The sequence below is a fragment of the Lissotriton vulgaris genome, chromosome 10 (genome assembly GCF_964263255.1).
Source record: "Lissotriton vulgaris chromosome 10, aLisVul1.2, whole genome shotgun sequence".
Classification (NCBI taxonomy): Eukaryota; Metazoa; Chordata; class Amphibia; order Caudata; family Salamandridae; genus Lissotriton; species Lissotriton vulgaris.
In genome coordinates, this window is record NC_141698.1 from 890,852,908 (window position 1) to 890,879,893 (window position 26,986).

At 43.3% G+C, this 26,986-nt stretch overlaps 1 protein-coding gene across 1 annotated transcript in view; it reads right to left on the reverse strand.

The window, feature by feature from the left end:
* Positions 1–26,986, reverse strand: part of LOC147688954 (protein lifeguard 1-like) — a 206,904-nt gene that overhangs the window by 45,016 nt on the left and 134,902 nt on the right. The window contains exon 8 of the mRNA XM_086941860.1: positions 6,219–6,308. Within this exon, the coding sequence (XP_086797986.1) occupies positions 6,219–6,308 (90 nt within the window). The remainder of the gene's footprint in view (positions 1–6,218; positions 6,309–26,986) is intronic.

Here is a 26,986-nt window from a genome sequence, read left to right on the forward strand (position 1 = left end):
GTGGCTTTTTGTTGTCTTCGCACTGAAGTATAGTGCGTTACTTGGCGGTTCCTTTTTTCATCGCCTTATATTTGCCACATTGTGTGCCCCTATCATCATAGTGCATCTCCAGTCCGGTTCAAACTCTACAATTTTATTGGACTCTGTTTTTCACGGTGGTTCATATTTACTTCATATCTGCTTCTGGTATCCTGAACCATGGCGAATGTCTCTACCTCGCCGAAGTTGTCGCAGACCGGAACCAAGCCTAAAAGGCCTAAAAATGACCCGCCCTCCCCATTTAACTCTTCGACTAATCCTGTACTGGACTCCATCCTTGAAGAGGTGCGTGGTCTTCAACCTTTTATGTCTGCTACTAATGCTAAACTTCAACAGATTAAGGAGCGCTGGGTGGTTATGGAAAATAAAGTTTTGAATTTACAACAGCGAGTGAGCAATGTCCAAGACCTCTCAACTAAGATTCCATTATTGGAACAAGAGATCCACAAGCTCAAACTTCACACCGAGGATTTGGAAAATCGCAATAGACGAAATAATTTACGCGTTTATGGTGTTCCGGAAAATTTGGAAGGGGCTGACATGGTCTCCTTTATTCGCAAATTTCTCCAGGAACTTTTGGAACTCCAACCATCGTCACATCCTCTCAACATCCAACGAGCACACCGTCTTGGCCGCCTCAATTCCAATGCCTCCAAACCTCGTGGCATCATCATGCTATTCTTGGAGTTCACAGAGTTAATGGCTGTATTGAAGGCTGCCAGGGCCAAACGTCGTCTCCAGTGGTCTGGTCATAACATTTTCATTTCCCAGGATCTATCTTCTGCTACAAATGCTCGGCGTAAAGAATTCCTGAACCTCCGTCCCATGATGCGACAGCTCAGCATTCAGTATGGAATTCTACATCCCTGCTTCTGCAAGATCACACATAATGGTCGCACCAGATCCTATGATGAGCCACAGAAACTTCGCGACTATCTGCTAAGTGTCTCTCCTTCCACTATGGACACTGCTAGCTAATGCTTTTATGTCTTTCTTTGTTCTCCCTTTTTATTACCATTATTCTATTCTATCTAACTTCTCTTAACTTATCTTCCTTCTCTATCTTCGTCAGATACTTACCTCACATCCTTGTGTTTTTCCTTTTCCTAATGTCCGTTTCCTGTGTGCTCGTGGGGCGTGTCCTCTCTCTGGTGTACCCTCGTCTCACATGTTTTGGTTGCTCTCTTTTTCTCAGATCAAGCCTTCGTGCCTTGATCTGTTCCCTTTTTCTCTTTCTGTGTTAACATATCTTTCTTACCTTTCTCTCTCCTCTCTTTCTCTTTGCTATCTTCTTCCTAAGTGGTCTCTACTGTTTTCTCTATTTGTTCGACTATTAGTTCCTCATTTTTTGACTCTTGTTGGTTTTGTTATGGTGAGCGTCCTACGAATCCACTGTTTAACTGATATTTTTTGTCTTCCCTTCTGTAGTGATCTCCTTGCCATGTGTCGCTTCCATTTGTCGCCCATCCTCCCCTCCTCCCAACATGTGTAATTTTGTCTCTTGGAATGTGCGAGGACTTGGTCATCCTGTCAAGCGTCAGAAGGTATTGTCACACTTAACCAAATTCCATTCACAGGTTGTTTTCCTTCAGGAAACGCATTGCTCAGACGTTGAATCACTTAAGCTTAAGAGACATTGGGTGGGTCAGGTTGTGTTTTCTCCTGCCGTTAACAAAAAAGGAGGGGTTGCTATATTGTTGCATAAAGCTTTAAATGTTCAAATTATTTCATCTCAAAATGATACTGAAGGACGTTGGGCAATGGCAAAGGTTGTTATACACAACAAGACGATGGTCTTATTGAATATATATGGCCCTGTTCGCCCAGATCCCAAATTTTGGAAAGACATCAAAGTGCTCATTGCATCCATAGATTGCCCTGATTTTATAGTAGCTGGTGATTTTTAACCAATGGTTAGACCCTTTTTCAGACCGGTTGTCCTCTAGTAAATTTCAGCCTGACAAATCTCATAAGAGTTTTCAATCTGCCATTGCCTCACGTCCTGTATATGATTCGTGGAAAGTGTGTAACCCTGATTTATTGGAATATACTTTTTTTTCTAATGTTCATCACACACGTTCAAGAATTGATTATATTATGATTAGTAAGTCTCTTCTTCCCTCCATTCAAAAATCTGTTATTGGCTCTATTTTTATCTCCGACCATGCTCCTGTATATACTACCCTTGATCTTTCCCTTAGCCCCTCTCAATTTAGTCGTTGGAAATTTAATTATTTTCTTTTATCTGATGCCACTTTCATGAAAAAATGTACTGAGTTTTTCAATGAATACTTTTCCTTTAATAACCCCGCTGATACCTCCATTCCTAATACCTGGGATGCTTTTAAAGCTTATTTTCGAGCTTTTACGATTTCCTATGTTTCTACGAAAAAGAAGCTCAATAAGCAAAAGTATGAGGATCAGCTTAAACAGATTAAAAACCTCAAACACATATATTTCACTTCTAAATCCTCCTCTGCCCTTCAGGACTTGATTCTTGCCAAAACAGCACTTAACAAAATTATCACTAATGAAGCCTGTCACACCCTCCTTAAAATAAAATCTAAATTTCATGGTGGCCAGAACAAAGCAGGGAAAATGCTGGCCAATTATTTGAAAATCAAGTCAGAACGCAAAGCTGTTGGTCCAATCTTTAATGATTCTCTCAATAAACTGGTTACCTCCGATGAAGACATTGCTGAAGTATTTCACAACTATTACCAAGCCCTATACACAGATGATACACACCCCTCTGATGCAAACTTAACAACATTTTTTGAAGGTCTTCCTTCCCCTCCTTCCCTCCCCGTTGACTTTTCCCACTTGGAACGTGAAATTACTCTCCCGGAAATTACCACGGCCATTCATTCTCTCAAAAAATCAAAAGCCCCTGGCCCCGATGGTCTGCCTGTCGAATTTTATTCCTCCTTCCATTCCTTTTTTGCCCCTAAACTCCTTCAGTTATTTAATTCTTTTATTTCGGATGCTAAAGCCTCTGGGTCCTTTTTGGATGCTCTCATTGTAATTATCCCCAAACCTGACAAGGATCACTCCCAATGCAAAAATTACCGCCCCATATCCTTAATTAATTATGATTGTGAAATTTTTGCTAAAATCCTTGCCTCTCGCCTTGACTCCATTATCCCTCGCTTAATCAACACAGACCAGGTGGGTTTTGTTAAGGGTAGACTCGCTGCTGATAATGCTCGTCTTTTTTCCAATGTCCTTGCTCACAGTAAAAATGTCAAAGCCCCGTTGGCAGCCTTTCTCTGGATGCTGAGAAAGCTTTCGACCGTATTAATTGGCAATATATGTTCCGTACCCTTCATTGGTTTGGTTTTGGCCCAAATTTTATATCCTTGGTTAAGCTCCTTTACTCATCCCCCCGTGCCAGTATTTTTGTTAATAACCAATTTTCCAGATTCTTTTCCTTGACCAGAGGCACGAGACAAGGTTGTCCCCTTTCCCCTTTATTATTTATTTTATGTCTTGAGCCCTTTCTACAGCGCATTCGTTCCAACCCTGACATTACTGGTATAAAATTTTCCTCTGTTGAAACTAAATTATCGGCGTATCCTGATGATGTCCTCATTTACATGTCTAATCCCGAATCTTCCCTTCCACCCTTTTTAAATGAAGTTCAGTTGTACTCCTCCATATCAGGTTATAAGCTTAATTTATCCAAAACGGAAGTCCTACCCCTTAACTCACTGTGTTTTCAATACATGTTTAATAACACTGATTTTGCATGGTGCCCCACTAAAATTAAGTACCTTGGTATCTGGTTTTCTTCTTCTCTGAGGGACACCCTCAAATTAACCTTTGATGCATTATCCTGCAAAATTCAATCCCTTCTTCAAATTTGGTCCCCCTTATTCCTGTCCTGGTGGGGCAGATTGGACACCATCAAAATGATGATTACCCCTCATGTTTTATACACAGTTTCCATGCTCCCTTTCAAAATTCCCAAATCCTATTTTTCTCGTATTAATTCATATGTACAAAATTTTTGTGGAATAATAAACATCCCCGCATTGGTTTACATAAGTTGATCCGACATAAAAATGAAGGTGGTGTTCGGTTTCCTGATTTTGGCTCATACCACTCTGCCTTTTTGATCAAACAATCCTTCTCCTTGCCTTATAACTTCCTTGATACTCCTGTCCCTAAGTGGGTTCTTCTGGAACGCTCTCTCTTTTGAAATATTTCTCCTTTCAGCATATTACCTTTATGTCAAATTGTACCTTTATATCCAAATATCCCATTTTGAAGTATTCCCAATCTCTATTACAAAATGTTTTTTCCTCTACTCTCTCCCCTCTACAATGTTTTTTATCCTCTGTAGTTTGGTATAACAAATTTCTTAGATATAAAGGTAAATCGTTCTATTTTAAACACTGGAAAGAAAAGGATATACTGTTTGTACATCAATTTTTTCTTGATTCCTCTCTTATTTCTTTTCCAGTATTGCAAAACATGTTTAATTTACCCTCCTCATTTCTCTCTGAATATTCTATTATAACATCTGCTATTCAATCTCACTTATCCTCTCTACCTTCTTCTTCCGAATCTTTTTCTTCCTTCACTCCTGTCACTCCACTTTATCCTCTATTTTCTACTCAACTCCCTAAAGCTGCTCTTGTATATTCACTTTTACTATCCAATACGTCTGTTCGCTCCAAATCTACTGTTGAGACTGCTTGGGAAACCGACCTCGATGTCTCCCTTGACACTGCAATGTGGGATCGTTTATGGTCCAGGATTTTCAAAGTCTCCGTTGCTGCACGCATTACCCAATCCTTACTTTTTATATATCATAGAGTTGTTATTACCCCGGTTACTATTCATAAATTTTCTCCAACCTCTTCTCCTTTATGTTGGTCTTGTTACAAAGTTCCAGGTACTCTACAACACCAACTTTACGAATGTTACCCTGTTTTATCTTTTTGGACTGATGTTTGGACTATATGTATGAAAATGTTATCTCTTTCCTCCCCGTTATCTTTTTTACGCATATTTTTAGGTTCTTTATCTGAAGATATTAATATTGTTACACCCTCTTCTGCTAAATTGTTAGACCTATTTATTGCTCTTGCATTTAAAGTTATTTTATCGTGTTGGAAAGACAATTCAAAACTCTCGGTCCACACATGGTGGAATTACATTTGTGATGAACACAGAATTTCTATTGCTTCCTCCACCTCTGTTCCTCTGAAAATTAAATCCGATCTGTTATGGCTTCCCTTCACTTCCTATCTTTCCTCTAATCCTTCTCCCTTACCGCGTGCTATTCATCCCTCATGATCCCTCTGGTTACCTACGCTTTCTCCTCTTTCTCTTTCTCTCCTCTACTCTTTCCTTCTCTTCTGCTTTCTTCTTTCTCTCTCTTTCCTTCTTTCCTTTCTCTGTTTCTTTCTACCCTTCTTTTCCTTATATAAATTCCTCTGGATTGATGTCATTTATTATTATATTCATATGTACTTTTTTCTAACTTCTTATGACATGTTTTTTGTATTACTTTTCAACGCTTAATAAAAATTTCTTAAACAAAAAAAAGAGAATGTCACATAACCAATTAAAAATATCATTAAACTCAATAGCAAAAACAAACAAAAAAAAACAAAAAAAAAATAGAAAACATAATTTTTTAACCATCTTTATTGGCATTTAACATCTTTTCATACATGAAAGAAAGAGCACAAATACAATGAAGGATTAACGTTGGGACACCAGTTGAAAGATTGATACAAACTAATGCGATGAGGAGTTATGTCCCTCTGGGGTATATACGGTTGTTAGAGCACTTACTTCAGTAACTATAAGAAGGGGTATAAAATGTATCAACCCTAATATTCAGGGAGGTGGTTTAGTACTCACAGTTCTTCACTGGCTGAATGGAAAAATTAGTTCGAATGGAGAAGTGCTATACAATTATGCAACAATAACTTTTTAGGGAAAATATATGTACACAAATTAAAAAGACTGATACAACATTAATTAATAAGCCTCATAATAGAATATAGTATATTGTATTGAAAAAAAGAATATCTGGTGTTTATTACATCATTCATATATACATTTACTTTAATAGTGAATCTTTTTGTTCGTATAATATTTGTGTATATAAATCACTGTCCAATCCCGGAAAAAATCTAAATTAAAAAGAAGAAAATACTCACAAATGATCGTATAATTGCACATAGAATTCCAAAGGACAATAATGCCAGAACTACGACCCAGAGTATACCATATGTCATGGTAAAGTCCCACTGTGAACACAAATCAACACACAGTAATCACATAAACTTAAAACATAAAAATATAAGTTGTAGCATTTTGTTAAAATATATACCAATCAAAAATGTCTATTACAAGCGTGAAGTTGTGTGATTGTTCCACTAACCTAAATCAGATTTGTAAAACAGTCATTTTTTTAAATATTGCAGACATCTTCATGCAAGGTATGCTGCCATTTAGAAGCACCTGTTACAAAATGTTATAGACTCCTCATATCTCCTGACATGTCTGTTTCATTCAGGGAGACCACTAACTTGGTCAATACATAGAACTTATTGAAGGCCATAAAAACAGTTTTGAAAGAGAACTTTGCAGCCTAATTTAAACCTGGTGGATATTTCATATTAATACTTTAATACTTTGAGTCACTGTAACTCATTCAATTGCAAAACATTTAGTCAGCCTTTCAAAAATACACTTTTCGCAAAGTCTGCACGGATGACTGGTTTTAAGAGTGATTGGACAAATTAACAGGCAAATGAACAGAGAGTAGCTTAGTTTCTTAACTGCAAGGGTATTTTAACCAATCATTTTCTATGTTCCGTTGGGTCTTCTGAATAGCTCTGATGCATCTGAAGCCGTATGCTGTTAATTAAGCTTGAATCCACGTACATTGAGAGACAACAAGCCCAATTCACAAACATGTTTCTGTGACAAACCACTGTAACCGGATTTTCCCCTAGCCCTGAATCACTCATCACCTTCCGGAATTCACACCTACTCATTGAATAAAGCATTGAGAATTGGACCCAAAATACTACATGGAGGGGCAGAGCCTGGCGGAAAGTATAACAGCTGCCTCTCCACTTAACTCCAATAGCAATCATGTATTTGGACCACTTACGGAACCCTGTTAACTGCTGTTGCCTGACTCAATGTCTAGTTTGCAGTAGCGGAAATAAGTGTTGTGGAAGAAACCTGAAAGTGCAGAGGAGGCGGCAATATGGCGAATGATGGACAATGAAGTACCTGAGGCCACTGTGTCTGCAGTCACAGCAGCACGCTATCTACCCCTTAACCTGGACAACCTAGGACTCTCTTACGATGATCAGAGGGGAAGCCCAAAAATAATGCATCAGTGCCTGAGTGAAGGACTTTGTAGGGCGATGAACCCAAAGATGAGTAGCACATGACAGATAGACTTTATGATAGCCCTGCAACAAGGTGATAGCATTGGTTCTACAGAAAGTACACAATGAGAGCAAATAGCAAAATAAGGCCAAAGAACACCTTTATACGCTCTCAACCAGGTAAAAGGCGGTCCATAGCGAAGACTAATGCTTAGCAGTAGAACAGGGAAAGGGACAGTAGGAGATAATGGTGTTTTAGGATGTTATTTTGAGAAACTTGAAAAGATGGATAAGATGCCAGTGTTGGTAGACACTTGTCTGGAGTGCTGGAACATGTTTGGGTCTAAGTGAAGAAATGTGTTACCTACCTGTAACACCAGTTCTCCAGCATTAGTATTATTCACAGACATTTTTATGCTTGTCTTATCAGAATAGCAAGAAGTATACCAAATACCCAATAGACAGGAAGCTGGCTCGCCTTCAATGAAACAGGTTGCATAGGACAGCATGGCCCACACGAGTCAGCTATCCCATTCATATCCAGCAATAGTGCTTTGTGAATGTGTGCCTGCTGTTCCTATGCCAGTGAAAGGCACACATACATTAAAAGAAGCTGTTGTCAACATGCTTCTATGAGAATGTATGACCACACTACCTGCCAAGGGATGCGTCAGTCTCTTGTAGCAGAATGTTATGCAGGCCAAGAACGAGTGGGCAATGCCATGGTCAGGCAGGGGATGGCTCCTGCAAGGGCAGCAGTAAGACAACTATTTGTTCAAATATTCCTATATTGTTGGTGATTCCCATGTAAAACTGTATGCATCTGTGGCCATCAAATGAATGTGGTAATATCTCAGCTGATGTCAAGGGATTGTAAAAAAAACGAACAAATATTTACTAGCTTAAATTATTGGTAGTCTCCAGAAACCCTGAACATTAAAGTTGGGTTGGTGTGCGAGGTGACTTTGTCATTCGTTAAGTGCAAATATGGCTCCTTAATAGAGAAGGTTTAGAGCACCGCTTGTCTCTAAGCTGATTTCAAGTCCAAAAGAATGCTGTCTTCCATTACATATATTTATAATCCAACCTACGGATGGGTTTTTCCCCTTCAATGCTCATTACCGAACCGTTCCGTCATAAGCATCGGTCACACTGTGCTCATGTCGGAACCGTTCCGTCATGACCACACCTGCAAATGGAATGTTCAGCACCGGGGGAGTATCGGCACAGCATGCAAGGTGTTAAAGGTGGTAGTATCAGCTGACAGAGCACTGTGTTCAGTTCCTACAGCATCAGAGGTCACTGTCCTACTGCCTCCTGGCTACATAAGGGGGCCAGACATCACATATTCTTAATATTTCCCGGCTTCATGTCCCCAGACAGTGCCTCCACCTACACCCCGTCACCAGCCCATGTATAGCTTTGGACTGACAACAACTTGGTGGATTCCACTGAACACATTGACACTCATATAGCTATCTGCCCAAGACGTGACTACACAATCCAAATGTGCGATATGGATCACAGTAGCAGAGCAACTCTCTGGACCCAAAATAATTATTCCTCTCCCCAGGTGGAAGCATCTGTCATCCTGCAAGGACTCTAACCATATCCAATAGCTCAGTGTCTGCCAGCACAGCAAGGAGAGGCATGAGAACACAGTCAGCCTTGTGCTCACTGAGCCACCTCCGGATGACTAAAAGCCTTGTACAGCATAAGCGCTCAAGCAGATGCCTGCTCTTCCTGCCTCAACTGGTTATACCCTCTGTAGTGGGTTGACCTAGGCAAGCTGTCTCATGAGCTGTGACTGCTTCTCCACCATTTTGATCAGCCACCATCGAGCCTTTCACCAATGAGAGGGCTTACAGAGTACCAACTCTGAGGCTGCTGTCAGGATCTTTGCCAAGGCCAATTGTAGCTAAACTACTTCACTTTAGAAACAAACATGATATCCTACAAGCAACCAGGCAGATGGCCCACCTGGAAATAGAAAGACAATGACTCTATGTGTAACGAACTACAACCTGAACATGCAATGCAAGAGATCCTTCTTCACAGGGGACACACACAAGCTGAAAGACATGAGACTTGAGTACTTCTTGCTGTTCCCTGTCAAGCACCGGATCATCTGCAGACAGCAGTCACACTTCAGGTGGGGGCCTGGGACTGACAACAGGAAAGAAACGGATAGGCGGAGAAGCTAGGGAAATGGAAGTAGCAACTAAGAAGTTGTGAGTGTAACCATCGCAGAAAGATGACAACGCAAAAATGCTTTACATATTGAAAAATTCCTTTTTAACAAAGTAGCCCTGTTTTGTATCATGTGAATGTAATACATTTTGAAACTCCTTCCAGTTATTATACTCTTGGCTAATTCCATTTAAACATCTTTATTTAGTTTGTTTTGGTGGTGTGCTCCAGTATAACAATATACAAAACCAATCAAATGTTCCTTCATGCCAATATCTCTTGCCCCTGCTGCAATCATTCTGCATGCGGATCTTCAGCACATGTTAAAAAGCTGCCCTTTCCTAGCAAGCCTTTGTCTCACAATCACTGGTACTCTCGCCACTGTCGCTGGTCATCTCAACCTTGAGACCTGGGAGGACTGCATACTGGCCCTCTTTAAGTGTTTCTCTACTAAAAAACAAACAAAGTGGCTGCCCTCTTTATAGATTTGACTTTACTGATAGCTAAGTGAAGAGGTGAGAGAGGTCTCTGAAAACTACCTGTAGCCAACAGTTGGAACAATATGCTTTTTCAGTTGAAAAGTACAGTGAGGGATGATAAACATTCATAGTAGCCCTCTACAATTTCCCTGGAGTAGATTCTCTGAACAAAACTGCTATTGTCCCAGTAGTATCCTAGGGTAAAGGTGCACTGTGACATAGGATGACCCAGCAGTGTTCCACCTGCGGTCTTGGGGAAGGGACACTTGGTGGGGAGTATCTAGAGGGTAAGACATGTATGTATTTGCTGTCTCCTGCACTACCAATACACCATGTGTTCATCTATCGATGATGGAGTCATGTCTTCACTACAGTTTGGCAAAGAACTGAGTGTGCATCCACTGGCCCATGGGATCGTTTGACGCAGAGGAACTATGTGCGACGCTGGCACTGTTGTGGCAACCGTTGGCGATACAAGACTGCGGCGACTCCTGAAGAACAAGGACTGCAGCGACTTTAGAGGAACTGGTCTAGTAAGGCGGAAAAATTGAAAAAAATTGTACACCGCATCATTTTGAAAAAAGGGGCAGTACCAATGTGTATCGAGGCAAAGAATTAACCCTTCACTGTTAAGGAAAACGTTGCAGGTGAACTGGAAAGCTTGCTGGAAAGAGACATTATTGAACCCGTAGAGATCGCGTGTGGCTTGCTCCATTGATCATAGCCTGGAAGGCTAACAGAAAGATCACACTTTGTATAGACCTTAGAGACCTCAACAAAAGCATTGTTGTGGACAAATGTCCCTTGCCTAGGTTCAGTGAGTTGTTAGCCATGACGAAGGGCGTTTTGTGGTTTTCCACAGTGGTTTTAACTTCTGCGTACCAGCAGGTGGTGTTGAACCCAGAGAGCAGGGACTTAACCACTTTCATCATGTCAGTGGGCTGTTTCAGATTTGTCTGCATGCCCTTTGGATTGGCATCAGCCAAGGCGGTCTTCCAGAGGCTTGAAGCATTAATTGTTAAAGAATATCCCCAAAGTGGCGCATTTTCAAGATGATATCCTCATCATGGGTAAGAGTAAGGAAGAGCATGATGTTAATTTGAACAAGGTCCTAGGAAAATTAAAAACATATGAATTGAAAGCTGAACTAGAGAAGTGTACATTTTGCTGACACTCAGTGCCATATTTGGGACACAAGGTCAGCAATAGAGGATTTTTTCCTAAAAGGGAGATTATTGAGTCCATTAAAGAAGTACCGTCTCCCACATGTAAAGTAGAAGTTAGATCTTTCCTGGGACATGCAGACTTCTATGCCAAATTTGTAAAGGGCTTTGCTGGAAAAACATATGGCAACAGGCAACTGTTGAAGGTGTGTCAAACCTCTTTGTGGGATGAGGATTTACAAAAGGAATTTACCAGTATCAAAAGTGATATTTGTACAGCTATTCCTTTACAAGGGTTCGATAGCAAGGCATACACGGTCTTAACCACCAATGCCAGTGGGAAGGGCTTAGCGCAGTGTTGTTGCAAATTTCAAGGGATGGCGTTGAAAGTACTGTTTCCTTTGCTTCACGCTCCCTAACCGCCCCAAAGTTAAAATACTCCATCATTGAGCGAGCGATGTTGGCTTGTGCATGGGAACAGAGAAATTCTGGCAATTCCTTTGGGGCACTATGTTCACTATACACACAGACCAAAAACCAATGATTAAGGTATTAACTACAAAGGGTTCTGATAAAACTACTCCACGCATAGGCAATTGAAACTGTTGAATTATGCTTATGAGGTAGAGTATCTAACAGGCAAGAAGAATAAGGTAGCAGACTATTTGAACAGGAAAGCAATGATGCGGCCAATGGAACAAGCTGTGAATGAGATTGCTACAGCGTGGCTTGTGTGGCTAATGCCAACATTGCAATAACACAGGGTGAGTGGCACTCAGGGTATGCTCAGGATACAATACTGGAGAAGGTCAAGGTGTATGTTTTGCAGGGTTGGCCGAGTAAAGGTAATTTAACAGAAGAATGCAAAAAATTCTGGGAACTGAGAGAAGAGCGGGCTGTTTCTGACTCGGGGTTCCTGTTGAGGAATAGTAGAATTGTCTCTCCACATGCCCTCCACAAACAAATTTTGGAACTTACACATGAGAGACATCTTGGGATCATCAAATCCAAACGGGGGTAAAACTTTCATTTTGGTGGCCAGCTATGGACTCTGAAATGGAAAGGTTTGTAAAAAACTGTACACAGTGCACAAATGTTGACAAAACTCGCACTGTGTTCAAACCTACTTTAGGTGTGAGTGAATTACCATCAGGACCATGGGAAAATCTTTCAATAGATATTTTGGGGCCGCTATTGAATGACAAAAACACCTGCAAACATATTGGTACTTTTTGATTTGTACTCCCAATGGCCTGAGTTGGATACATGTGAATGTGTGGATACTTAGAGTATAATTGCGTTCCTTGAAAGAACGTTTTTGAGAGAAGGAATTCCTAAGTCACTTTTGAGGGACTATGGTCCACAGTTTATTGCTGGGAAATGTAAGTACTTTTTGATGAGAAATGAAGTTAAGGCGAAGACGAATCCGGTTTATCACCCTGCCAGTAATGGGGTTGCTGAAAGGTTCAACAGGGTGATCATGGGAAGTATTCAAGCTGCCATCAATGCTTCCATGAATTGGGAATTAGAATTGGACAAACTAATGTGGGCATATAGAATCACTCCCACTGTCATTGGGTAGAGCCCTTTCAAAATGTTGAGAGGAAGGGAACCTTATTCTATGGATAATTCTGCATGGATGTCTCTGGAGCACCAGAGCAAGTGGTCACCTAAAGTGGTAAGAACCAATCTAGAAAAGGCACACCTGACATTTAAGAAGCATTATGATTAAAAAAATTGCGTCAAGACTGTGTCACTGAAGGAAGGTGATAGGGTGTGTGTGTGAAATTGGACAACAGAGTAAGGAAGGGAGACATCCATTTTTCACCACCATGTAAAGTTGTGAAAGTGTATGCTTGTTCAGCCAATTTAAGCGATGGGAAGGTAAGGCACCTTAGGAAACTGTCTAGGTGCAATGAAATTCTCTCTTGGCAAAGTATAGGATCAGATTTGTCTAAGCAATGGTTATGGGAAGAAAGTAGTGCTTCCATGTCTCCTTTGCTCACCCTACTGTCCCCCCGTCAACCAGCAAAAGGAGATTCAGGGAGCTCGTCTGTGGGTGACGCTGCATCTACCAGTAGGATGGGTGTGAGGGTGAAGGAGTCATTGAGCACAGAGAATTCTAGTGTACACGCTAATGGAGCGAAGACAACCAATTCATGTAGAATGGTAGCAATGCCTGCAAGGTTGAAGGACTTTGTGGTGGGGTGAACTTTTTTCCCATTCAAGGGAGTTTTGCTAAGGTAAGTTATACATAGTACTTACCTTAGATTACATTTGTTCTTCTATCTGCTTTAAGTTTTTACCGTTGTCTGTCTTTGTCAAGCATGGGTGGTTGAGGGGTAATGAGTTATGTATTGATTTCATTGTTTTGTTGTATAAAGGGGGAAGGTGTGTGGTATCCTAGGGTTACAGGTGCGCTATGACATAGGATGTCACAGCAGTATTCCACCTGAGGTCTCGCGAAGGGACAGTTGGTGGGGAGCATCTAGAGGGTAAGATCTGTATGTATTTGCTATGTCTTGCACTAATAATAAAATACATGTTCACCTACCGATGACAGAGCTGTGTCTCCACTACAGTCCCCTCTTTTCTAGCATTTGGAACCTTGTCACTAGTTATATTAATTAAGATACAGGTCCATGGACAATTTCCACTACACCATCACACCGAGCCTTGCGGATCCAGTTTGTTTTACACATGCCCCTATTTGTCACATTTACAGTTAAAGTTTGGATCAGCACAGTTAAGAGCACACTGCATAACATATCAAGGTCAGACTCAGCTATGATATCATGCGTCTCTTTCCTCCGTCACCTTGTTAACCCAGTGAATATGTTTCCAATGGAAAAAACAGAATGTGTAAGAATAACTGTACTATTACTGGAAACTGTGTAAATGTAAATGTATTTGAGCTTATATAGCGCACAGCTACCCACAAAGGGTTTCCCGGCGCTTGCTTAGGGAACCCGTCCTGGTATTCCCCTGTGAGATAACCCCGGCAGGGTATCCACAAGGTGAAAGCCAGGCATCCCGCCGCGAGGGGCCGTTGTGGAGATTAAGCAAGCTATTGCCCAGAGTCGCAGAGTGTGAACCCGTGAGTCGAGAAGGCACCGGAGTGAGAATTATCGAATCCGTGGAATTTTGAGCCCAAGACCCGCCGAGGCGGGGAATTGAACCCTGGTCCAGGGCCGATCTCAGCTTCCGGGTCTGCCGCCTCTAACCCCTGAGCCACACTTCTCCACCTTCTCCAACTTCTCTGTGAACCTGTGCTTTGTGTATTTTAGTCTTTAAACAAAACAACGAGAGCAACCCTTATGTCCATGCCAACAAGGATATCAAGTAATCCTTGAAATATGCGTTCACATGGAAATCATTCAAAAGGACAATTGAGAATCAGCAAAACAAGGTGATTGGTTGATGCAAATATGAGACAGCAGTTTCAGATACAGTCAAAGGTACAGAAATCCAATAGTTGTATCTGCAAAAGGAGAGAAGTTCTGTCTGTCTCTATAACTGAGTCAACTGCATTTCAACCCTCTCAGGAGAATAGGGTCTCATCAGGACTAGAGATGGCAGGAGTTGGCTTGTCTCAGATCATTTGAGAATTCTGTCAAATATCTGGTAATTTTGTGATAGATAGCTGTCCCTAGAGTCAGATCTATGGTGGACTGGGCTTTGAATGTGTAGCAACCAATGGAGACATACGAATATCAGTCTAGACTCTAAGATCCACTGGTAGGAGTGATTGGTGGACTAGCAACTGATGGAAGAACAGGGTTCAAACAGTATAAACTGGGGTTTGTTTTCTTCTATTTATTCACTAAACACCACCCTATTTATTGTGCATTATATGTTTATTTCTGAATAAAACTCGGTTCGGCTCAACCGTGTTACATACTGGCAGTTATCATTGCTCCTTCTAACTGTTTTTAACTTTGCATTGATGTGTCCTGGATTCTGTCCACACAGAAATATCTGTGATATTTATAAATGGTCTTTTTGAATGAGTTCCATGTGAACACATAGTTCAAGGATTGTGTATTTTAATTGCAAATAAAAGAAATGAGGAGGCGAGAGACTATTCAACATTGTCCCAGAACCCTCTACTTGCTACCACTGGACTTCCAGTCCCATCCGTATGCGGCAGAATGGAAAGAAAATGGAAATTCGCCTATTCATGATGTCATAAGGTACAGCAGTGACTTGCATGTCGTGAAACTGCAGTGCACCAGCATAGATATGTCTGTTATAACTTATGTGTTGCCATTCCTCTTCCCTAGATTTCTCTTCCCTACTGCTCAGCCAGAATGAGTGCTGGTCTGCTTGATGATGTTTGGAATGTTGGATGTGTGTGATGTCATGCAAGTCTTGGGGTCTGGAGATGTGATGAGTGGCACTTGGTGGATGCAGGCTGAGCAGCAGGGAGCTGCTCCTGGTTGGGCTTTGTCATCTTTTACTTACCTACTTGAAACTAACTTGGAATTAAGCTTCATTAAATCCAGCGTGTTTTATATACCTGGCTCAAGGACTTCTTTAATTACAACAATGTCATCATGTGCATTTTTGTGATGCATTCCAGTGATGGATAAGTCTGGCCAATGTGGGTGACCTGGATTACTTCCAGAAAATGGAGCTGTGTATTGAAACAGGTATAAAAGTTTTTGATCTTGAGCATCGGACCCCGCTGATTGAACACATCTTTGTGGAGGTATAGTCTTCCAGCTCTGAGGGTGCTTTCACTAGTCAGTTGTCCAGGTAATTCCTAGTGGCCTGGTATTCTTAGAACGTCTGCCACATGCCCAGGTACTTTGTACATTTCCAGAAGACAGATTTCAGGCAAAAAGTGAGTGCTTTGAACTGATACTGCTGTCCTGACATAGAAAAGCCCAACTACTGCCTGTGGTTTAAATGGATGAGGGTGTGAAAACCATCATTTAATAAATCAAGGGAGGTCAGAAACTTTCCTTCCTGCAGAAATAGGAGACTTCTTGAAAGGTTAACATCCGAACGTACTACTTTTTGAGGAACATATTGAGTGAGAAGACTGGCTGCATCTTCCCCAGATGCTGCAACGTTTGCACCCTCCCTGACAATGGCTTTGGCTTCTTTTTTCTATCCTCAGGGATGAAACTACCATAGGAGAAATATCATTCCACATCTGGCGGTCATATCATCCCAGAATGGCTCGGGTGTTGGCTGCTTTGATGGGAGTTTGCAGCCATGATGCTCACTCTGCATCTCAGATTATCTATGTGCCTACCATCTATGTTGTGGAGCACCCATGCAGATGTAACAGGATTTTTAGATCTCCTTTCAGCTTCCATTGTAGTAGTAGAATCCGACTTAGGATGAGCAGTGAGGCACACTGGTACAGAATCTGGTGCTCTATATTTTTTCTAAATGTGGTATGACAGTCTGAACTGTACCTAGAAGTAAGTTTAAGACCCTCTTTCCAGATATAATGCAGACTTGGGATCAACTTCACTGGCATCCTTGATTGTTATTTGAAGTCGTAGAGAAAGTAGTGTTGTTCCACTATCAGCAACAGCTGACCAGTCTTCTTGGAAGCGTTCTCAAAGAATGGAACCCAGAAATATAATTTAGAGGCAACTGCCAGCTTTAGAGGAAGCTGCAGAGGTCTAATCACCCTCTTCAGGTAGAATGAAGTTTCTTGTCATATGAGCATTTGGAATTTTCCACTTGCGAGGCCCTTTTAGAAAAAATTGAGCTCTGTAATTTCTACATGTTTCCTTTGTATTGCAATGCTTGTGCAAGCGCTTGGAGGAGCACTGCATAAGGAACCATCTTTTTAATGAGTGAACATTCCCTTTAGAGGGGCAATTTTTCCTCTCCAAGAGGTACAAAGCATGTGTCCTTTCTTGGTCCTTGAAGGTACCCTGTATGATGTAGCAAAAGATAGTGCTGCCAGAATTTCATGAAAGCTGAAGAAAATTCTGAGAAATGTAGCAAACATGCCATCACACATAGAGTGTAGTAGAGATCTGAATTATGGCAACCTCTATGACAACTAGAGAACTTAGCACATTTACCTTACTGGCTAAAGTATGGGTTCTTTTAAATGATGTGGATGTGCTCCTACCAAAGCAAGACTTAGGTTTTCAGGGGGGAAAAAACACAATGGCCCTGAGATGCAGGAAGTTTTCTCCTTGCACTTAGGGGGCCATTGTGCATTTTCAATACTCAGAAACCAACATGCCTTGCATGGCAACCCAGCAAGGGAAAATAAGTGCTGGTCACCCTACCCTAAATAGGAAGTGGAGAGCGCCACAGTGAATGGGTGACTCTGTGGGGATGGGACCGCCAGATCAAGGGCCAGACTTTCAAAAAAGGCACGCAGCACAGTCGAGCACACAAAGAGGCAGAGCTGAGTTGCGTGACAGCGAGGGAGCAGGAGAGCGCCTTATCTACCATAGGAATGGGTAGGACGCAACAATCCTATATGCAAGATCTACTCGCACCAATGAGTTATGGTGAAGACTTACGCCCTCATCCGCTACCCATGAGACAGCAGAGGACCCTCTAGAAGGCAAATATACCTACAGTCACCACCAGTAGATGCCCACTTAAAGTATCTAGAAGAAAAAGAGATCTGACCCACGTAAGGTCCTGGCAAAGGCCACTGAACCACAGATAACAAAAAAGCGAGCAACCCAATATACCCTTGAGGGTTCGGGCAATGAATATGATAAGGTGAAGATACCTTCAAGGGATTTCGTTTGTACTAGTTAACAGCACAGAGGCGAGTGATTCTATTTGGTGACAATTCACACTTGAATTGTGGTGATCGAGAGAGGTGCTTTGTAGCTTGTCGATAGGCTTATTGAGTGGCCGCAAATTCCTTTAAATAATCGGAAGATAAGTGGTTCAAATACATACAATTTAAATCACGGATTTCTACCCCTTCTTAAACCAATAGGTGTGGAGTAGACAAAGCGCATTTAACAGGCCGTTTGCCAACACTGTGACTGTGAAAGAACCTAATTTTTCTATACGTCCTGCTGTAAGGATCATTCAAACTCAGCCTTCCGAACCTACTGAATAAAGTTACACAGCCCTCGCTGCCCATTGAATTAAGCATCAACGATACTGACCGGCAAGATTAAAGTCGCCCCTGAAACAATACTGAAGGGTCTTCAGAAATTATTATTTGTCCTGAAGATGGTCTCATCGACTCGCCAATAGAGACAGAAACGTCGACACACGCTTTGTCTTATCTAATTGTTAGATCAATCTTAGCAAAGAAGAAAAGCATATACAATTGTTTCAAAGAAGTGTTTTGATTTATTCCTATGATATATGCTTCTTGCAACATTGTTATTTATTCTGTACCCTTTTTAATTTCTAAAGTGTATTAAATACAAACTTTTTCATGTACACCCGCACAATTTTTCTTCTTTAGTTTGATCTCATATTGTGGCTTATCTAGATTAATTGAGTTTTTATTGTTACATTGTTGTACCATTGACCTAAATTGTGACGGGTCACCAAATAGAATCACTCGCCTCTGTTCTGTTAACTAGTACAAACAAAATCCCTTGAAGGTATCTTCACCTTATCACTGAACCACAGAGGCATCTCTGGCCGAAACATGTTGACCACGCAGACTGATGCAGAGGATCAGTAATTCTTCCCATTGGCATCACATATCATTTTTAACCTTATCCCTATTCCCTTCACCCCTAGATTAAAGTTATATTGGGGCATAGGAGATCATTTTATTCAATTTTCTAATGCACAGATCCCACTGGTGCTCCTTACCAGACACTCTCCCTCAAGTTGGAGGCATTGCTCACCTGCGGAAGGGAGTACCCAGGTGTGGAACCCAATGATGATGCAACCCAGATCAATAGCCCCAGTGGAGGTAATGCTTGCCGCTGATGGCAAAAAGGGTTTGAGGGTTTCCGGGAATTAGTTTCTTTTGTTACTATTTCCATGCCAAAAATGCAGAGCAGTTTAATCAGTGTGCTGATTTTTAGGATGAAAAGGCCAGTTTGCAGAGGGGAGAAGATGGGAGGGTAGGTGAGGAATTTGCTGTTAGAGTCTCGACCAGAAAATACGTTATCAAAGTAAGTAACTTGTTCTTCTTATTGAGACTTCTACCCATAGATTTCCCACCTTAGAATAGATAATTAATTAATTGCGGGTTTCTAACGCGCTAGAATCGACTCCCGAAGGAGTATCCCTGGCGTATGTGGGGGGCAGTTGTGGAGATGAGGCAAGCTAATGCCCAGAGTTGCCGAGTGTGATCCCTAGTTAGAGTAGGCACAGAGGCGAGAATTATCAAGTCTGCTGACCCTGGTCCAAGACCCAGCCGCGTCGGGAATTGAACCCTGGTCCCGGGCCGTCCTCTGCTCCCAGGTCTGCCGCCTCTAACCAGTGAGCCACACCACTCCAAGTAAAACCTCCCAGGAGGGGAGTCTGCAAACTGGCTCAAACCAGAAAGTCCTGGATGCCCTAACGGGTAAAGTGCCTGTCTCGATGTACCTGATTGTCTAAGCAATAGTGGTTTGTGAACGTGTGGATACTCACTCATGTAGTAGCTTAGCAAATGTGCCAATGTAGTAGTAGCAGGCTTGGCCCTGGTGGCATCTTTCAGGATGCTGCTTCTTAGCGAATGTTGTGTAGATCTTAATGCAGAGCACGATTCATTGTCCTTTTCTGCTCCAGTGAACCAGATGAAGAGACAATTGTCCACCTGATTGTCTTTGGGGTGATCAAGTTAGAACCAGAGAACTCTCTTCTGTCCAGGAGATAGAGTCCCTCCTCCTTGCAAGGATGAGGTGAGCAGAAAAAGTAGGCAGAGTGATAATCTGACTGACATGAAAAGGGGTGACAACCTTCGGCAGGAAGGAAGAATGCGTCAGAAGGGCCAGTTTGTCAGGGAAAAAGCTGGCATATGGTTGGTGAACAGAGCTTGAAGCTTGGGGACTCTCCTGCCCGATGTAATGGCCACTAGAAAGACTGTTTTGATAGTCAAGAGAGGCAGAGAACAGCTGTGTAGAGGCTCGAAGGGGAAAGACATGAGAAGCCCAAGGACCAGATTGAGGTAATCTAGGGGCCTCATGAAAAGGGTAGGAGGGAACAAATGTTGCAAACTTTTCAAAAACGAGTCACAACAGGTGACTTGAACAGAGAGGGTTGAACCGGCAAACACAGGAAAGCCAAAATTGCCAACAGATAATCTTCAACGGAGCCTTTGCAAGCCCTTGCCCGGCTAAAGATAGAACAAACAGCAACACCTTCACAAGAGAGGCAGAGAACAGCTGTGTAGAGGCTCGAAGGGGAAAGACATGAGAAGCCCAAGGACCAGATTGAGGTAATCTAGGGGCCTCATGAAAAGGGTAGGAGGGAACAAATGTTGCAAACTTTTCAAAAACGAGTCACAACAGGTGACTTGAACAGAGAGGGTTGAACCGGCAAACACAGGAAAGCCAAAATTGCCAACAGATAATCTTCAACGGAGCCTTTGCAAGCCCTTGCCCGACTAAAGATAGAACAAACAGCAACACCTTCACAAGAGGTGAAGAAAGGGGCCACATGACATCATGACGTGTGGAACACCAGGCCACAAACAACCCAATGGTAGGCACATATAGTTTTAGTGGAGGGCAGCCTCACTGCCAAGATGCCAAACAGACCTCGGAAGGAAGACTGAAAACCATTAACTGTCGCCGCTCAATCTCCATGCTTGAAGGTGGAGCATACGCAGGTTCGAGAGCAGGACCCTGCACAGTTGCTGCCAAAGAAAATTCTTTCAAAAGGAAAGCCTAATCAGGGGATCGATACCCATGCTCAGAATCTTGGGATACCATATCCCCTGTGCCCAATCCAGAGTCACAAGGATGACTTGTTCCAAGTCAGTCATGATCTTCTTGAGAACCCGGGGCAGGAGTGGTATTGGCAGAAAGGCATACAGGAGTCTTGACTACCACTTGAGGCAGATGTTATGTGTGAGTGAGAGTTGCTTTGGAAACTCCAATGCACAGAAGTACTGACATTGTGCACTTTCAGTGGTGGCAAACAGATCGAGCCAAGGATCTCCCCATTCTTGAAAGAGACATTGTGCCACTTCCGGATATAGTTGCCATTCATGATCCGCAGGCATCAACTGTGGAGTTCATCCATCCTGGCATTCAATGAGCCTACCAGGTGCTTTACAACCAGAAAAATGTCCTGGCACTCTAGCCAAGTTCAGAGGCACAAGGACTCCTTCCACAGGTCCCATGACCCTACCCACCCTGTTTGTTGCAGTACCATGATGGTAGTGTTGTCCATGAACACCTGATAGATGGGAGAACGGCTTTCAATGCCAAGTGGATTGCTCTCAGCTCCAGAATATTGATAAAGAGCTGAGACTCTGCCGGACACCAGAGTGCTCTGATCTCCTCCTACCCCACATGGCCGCCCCGACCCGCTTGTTGGAGTTAACTGCAGACCATTGGGGCAGGTGGTGCCTGATCTGGCTACCAGTAGGATTGCTGTGCCGGATGGGAGGTGCACTTAGGAGGCTTAGAGGCTGCAGTGGCTGAAGGGTTGGGAGACTTGATAGCACGTTGTGTTTGGCTCCAGTGTACTGTTCGGGATCCGAGAACCCTGTCCAAAAAAAGGACTGGGCAGGCTGATGGACTGGTGGGTGCTATTATGGCTGATACTGCAGACGCTGATACCTGCCTCGCCCCCAGCCCCAGTTGGGGCAAAAGGATCGAGGATGAGACCGAGCAGATAGAGAAAGCCCTAGAGACCTATCAATGACCTTGCTCCCCGTGAAAGTGCGTTTCAGCGCCATGTAAGCTTTTTTGCTTAATAGCCAGGAGCCATCAAGGAGTATTTCAATCAAGGACACCTGAACATCTCCTGTGAACCCAGTGGACCACAGCAAGGTATGATGATGCAGTGCCGCAGTAGAGGCCAATGGCTTTAACCAGGGAGTCAGTGATATCGAGCCCACACCTGATGGCGAACTTTGCCTCGTCCAGTACCTACGCCAAGGCTTGGTGGAGGATGTCTTGGCCCTCCTTGGGAAGCATGGGAAACAGCTGCACAACCGAGTTCCACAACACATGGGAGTATCAATTCCCCCTCTCCAGCCACGACTTTATAGTCTTTTGTTTTTAGCATACCATATGAACCCAGCTAATAAACTTATTTTGAGGGACTCTGACAACTATTTTTAATCCACACTCCCTCCCTCCCATTTCTATTCTTGACATATATGCTCCACCGACATCTCACATAGGCAAAAAGAGAAGACCTCCGGCAAAGAGCACTCTCATTAGGCTCGTTGGGCATTGCAGCGCCGGCCCAACGAGGAGCTGCCCAATGATGAAGTATGACACCCCTAGGGAGGTGTGAGGGCCTTTGCCCCTAATTGGTCACCATTTGTTCCGCTTTGGACACCTGGCCTCCTTTCCTCCACCCCCCTACTCCTTTTAGGAAATGCATACTCTTACGTTTACTACGTGTATCAATCCAACAGGCATTAAGTGTTCAGCGACTGCAAAGCTAGGCTGGTGGAAGAAAAAATGCACTCCCCAAAAATGTATTCCATGTCAAGTGCACTGGAAGGGAACATGTTTGGATTGGCTTTGGCTGTTGAAGCCTGCACAACCAGACAACCAGGCTCTCAGGGGAGGGGTAATGGGAGAGGAAGGCTGGGTCTCCTGGGGCAGGACGGAGGCGATGGACAAACATGCCACACACAGGAGTCCCTGTGCAAGGTCTGTTCCAGGCTCCCAGGAGAATGCTGGTGAGGGCTTCACTGAAATGGAGCAATGGCTTGGCTGAAGAGTTTATCTACGGAAGGTAAGTTCAGAGGTTCTTATAGCCTGTCGACGCCAGCTCGAAGTTAGGGATGATAATTGGCTCATTGGCGAGCAGCCTCAGTGGTGTTAGTGTCAGTTCTGGATAGAAAGGAGATGGGGTTGAAGAAGGCACCAATGGCAGCTTTGATCCTTATTCGGGGGTAGATCCAGAGGCCCTTCCTAGAGTCAGGCAGACCCACCAGCGGAAACCCAGTGGGGTCATCTCTCGACTCTATGGGGTCCGAGGGCACACCAGAGGATGTTAGTGTCCCAAAGATTGTATGCATGGCGTCATAGATCTCCTTTAAACTGAGCAGTGGTTGCTATGGTACCATGAAACTCTGGGAAGCATGAAACGGCGCCTGCAGGTGGACTGTGAGAGCTGGGCCTCGAAGCATGAGGGTGGGAGGGAGAAGCTGAAGAAAGCGTTGACTTTTTCTTTTTGTGTTTGTTAGACTTACCCAAGTTCGAAGAGGATGTCTTGGAGTGAAATGACAAGCACCTGCGGGGATGGCTCCGGAAATGGCCCTAGGTTCTTCCTCAGGAATGGGAACTACGTGGAGCCCCTTTTGCCGCGCCAACAGGAGCTTTACTGCCAGCTTACAGATCGCAAAACAAAACAGAGGTCCTCCTTCTAGGAAATAATAAGGAGCTTTGGAGTGATCCCCATTGGCCGACATCACTGGGCAAGCTACCGCCCCCAGCTACGCAGGTCAGAAATCTTGGGGTCATCATAGATGACAATCTCTCTATGATACAACAAGCCAACAAAGTGGCGGGCACCTGTTTCACTATTCTCAGATGGCTTCGTAAAATTGTCTGGATGCTGCCACTTACCACCCAGAAGACCGTAGTCAATGCTTTAGTAACTTCTCGGCTTGACTACGGAAACATCTTGTACCTGGGTGCAAACAAAGCGCTAGTAAGACGCTTACAACTGGTACAAAATGCTGCGGCCAGACTGCTTTGCAGAATACCCAGACACGCCAGGATCACTAAACATCTCAGGGATCTACACTGGCTCAGGGTTGAAAACCGGATTCGTTTCAAAACCCTGAGCTACCTGTTTAAAATCAAAGCCGGGACCGCTCCCAAGTATCTTCAAGATCTTGCCAAGCCCCACTTTCCTAATCGCAATCTTCGGTCAGCTACATCAGCGACTTTTGCGGTTCCCAGGTACAAACGGACTAGAATAGGCGGGAGATCGTTTTCATATCTGGGTCCTACCCTGTGGAACACATTGCCCATTCAAATACGAAAAGAGGAAAACTATAGGAATTTTAGAAAGAGTGTAAAGACCTGGTTATTTGACAAATAAGTACCCCCGGATTCTCTCTTTCTCTGGCTGTGCTTGTGACTCGCCTTTTGGCGCCGGGAAACCCTTTGTGGGTAGCTGCGCGCCCTACAAATGCTATAAAATAAATATCGCTGTGGAGTGCTTGCACTTGGTGCAGGCCTTGGAGTCGTGTCCCGACCCCAGGCACGAGAGACAAACCTAGTGAGAATCTGACAACAAGAATTGTCTGTGCCAGTCCCCACAAGGTTTAAAACCCATAGAGTTTCGAGAGGTCATGTTCCTAAGTACACTGGGAGCAAATGCTCAAAATAGGGTTGACAAAATATCAGAAAAAAGTGGTCAAAAAGTGCCAGAGGTAACTCTCTAAATCTACCATGTTGGCGCAGAAAGAAAGGAAATAATGTTAGTGCACCGGGGTGGAATTAATATGGATGTTGCAAAGACACTTCTAATGAGGTCGACACCACCTACAGGTGCCCAGAGATATTGCTCAAGATTTTCCGGATACAGTCTGAAACCTGGGAAATATTTTAGGGTGAGCAATCTGTGGTTGGAAGTCCTATCAGAAGATCCTTTCAACAGGAATGCAGGTTAATCTTTTTGTTATGAGCCAAAGAGCCAAACTATGGCACTTAGCCCTTGTATTTGCAGTTGGCTGAATGTGTCAGTGATACCAAAGAATTCTGATATTATTCTGAGACAGTGTAAGATGACCACAGACTAGTTCCTTAGGACCAGGCAAGCAGTGTTCTAACAATAGGAACATTAGTTTTGGCCTATTAGTTAATGCAGATAAGTGGACTATAAATGTTTCAACTATTAATTAAAACTCTCCCATTTCAATGAAGTGCAAAGCGTTTGTAAAACATTATAAAGGTCACAAATCTTTATGATCAGAAACAACAGTAGCCAATTCTAGAGTCTTTGATAATAAATTAGCATGCATGTTTAGCAGAAAGGGACTAACATTGTAGCCACCATGCCACAACATCAGTTATTTACAGCTAAATCCCAGATTTTTTGTCACAAATCTTTTTATAAGAGGTCTTTTAGGGCATTCTACAGATGCCAATGGCTTAGCTGAGAGTGTCTGAGGAGAGTCTGGGGTATCTGAGAATTTCAGAAAGAGAATTACCATAGGTAAGTAACTTTTCCTTCAGATGGATACTTCTAATTGCAGATTCCTCACCTTTAGGATAGATACCACGTCAGTGTCTCCCAAAGGTGGAGGTCTGAGGAGTGGACTCAGATCATAAAGTCTTGCAGGAGGAAGCAGGCAAATCATCCCCCAACTGCACTTGTCAAAGCAGTAGTGCTTTGTGGACATGTGTACTGACGTCCATGTCACAGCCTAGCAGATGACCAGAACCAGCATCCCCCTTGCCAATGTTGTCATATTGGCACTGGCCACTTGGTAGAAAAAGTCCTTAGCCCTTCAAGAGGTTTTGTCTTAGCCTGAGTGTAGAACAGTTTATTGCAGAGGACAATCCACCTCAAGAGAGCCTCCCTTTGCATCGTCCCACCTTTCTTGGTTCCTGCGAAAACTAAAAAGTGCTGATCATCTACAAGATGGTTCCTTATGTGCAGTCAATGTAGAAATTCCGAGCCCTCTTAAGACTTAAGCTGATGGAACTTGTCTTCCTCTTTGAATGACTGGGGCAGAACGAACAAGGATTGACTGAACTGGAGGGCAATACCACCCTAGGCATGACGGCAGTCCGAGTCCTCAACGGCAACTTGTCTGGAAAGGAAGTGGTGTACGGCGAATCTGTTGAGAGTGGATGTGGTTCGCTCACACAGGTAGACGAGGTGATGCCGATAAGAATATTTTAAGTGCCCGAAATTGGACCGAGCAAAAGTGCAAGTGACCTGGATAAGTGCACATATGGAACATGAGGACCAGATTTACATTCTAATGTGGAATGAGAAATGGTTTCGGGGCAACGAGTCGAGCCCCTTAGAACGCACGAACCCACAGGTGTTTTAAACAGCGGAGATGAACCGGGCAAACAAAAAAAGGCCGAACGAGCTGACAAGTATCCTTCAATTAAAGCCACTACCAGGCCTTGCTGGGCTAATGAAAACAAACGAACTGGGACACATGAGAGTTTGGTCGGCTGACAATCAAGATTATGGCTCTCATACCAGGCTCCACACTTTTTCCAGCCTCAGCATCAATGGATTTCGTGGAGGGACGTCTGCCTGTGAACACAAGGTCTATCACCTCAAGCGGTAAGTCAAAAGTAGTCAGATGCTGCTGTTCAATCACTACACATGGATGTGTAGATTGCAGACATGCAGGGGAAGGGCCGGATCTTTTGTGGCTGAGACAGGAGGGCCTTCCAAAGAGGTGCTTCTATCAGAAGGCAAATGGTCAGGCTCATGCGCTCTGGGTACCACACTCTCCAGGCCCGGTCCAAGGATACTAAGATGACATGCCCCCAGCCTGATATAAAACTCCTCAGAACTTGAGGCAAGAAAGGCAGCAGCAGGAACGTGGACAGGAGACCCCTGTCCCATTGCTGGCGAATGCGTCCCGTAAAGACCTCTTTAGAGGAAACTCCAGTGCTCACATAGATTTAGCAAGGCCACGGCCCACTGATCGAATAAGCTCTGTGCCACCTCG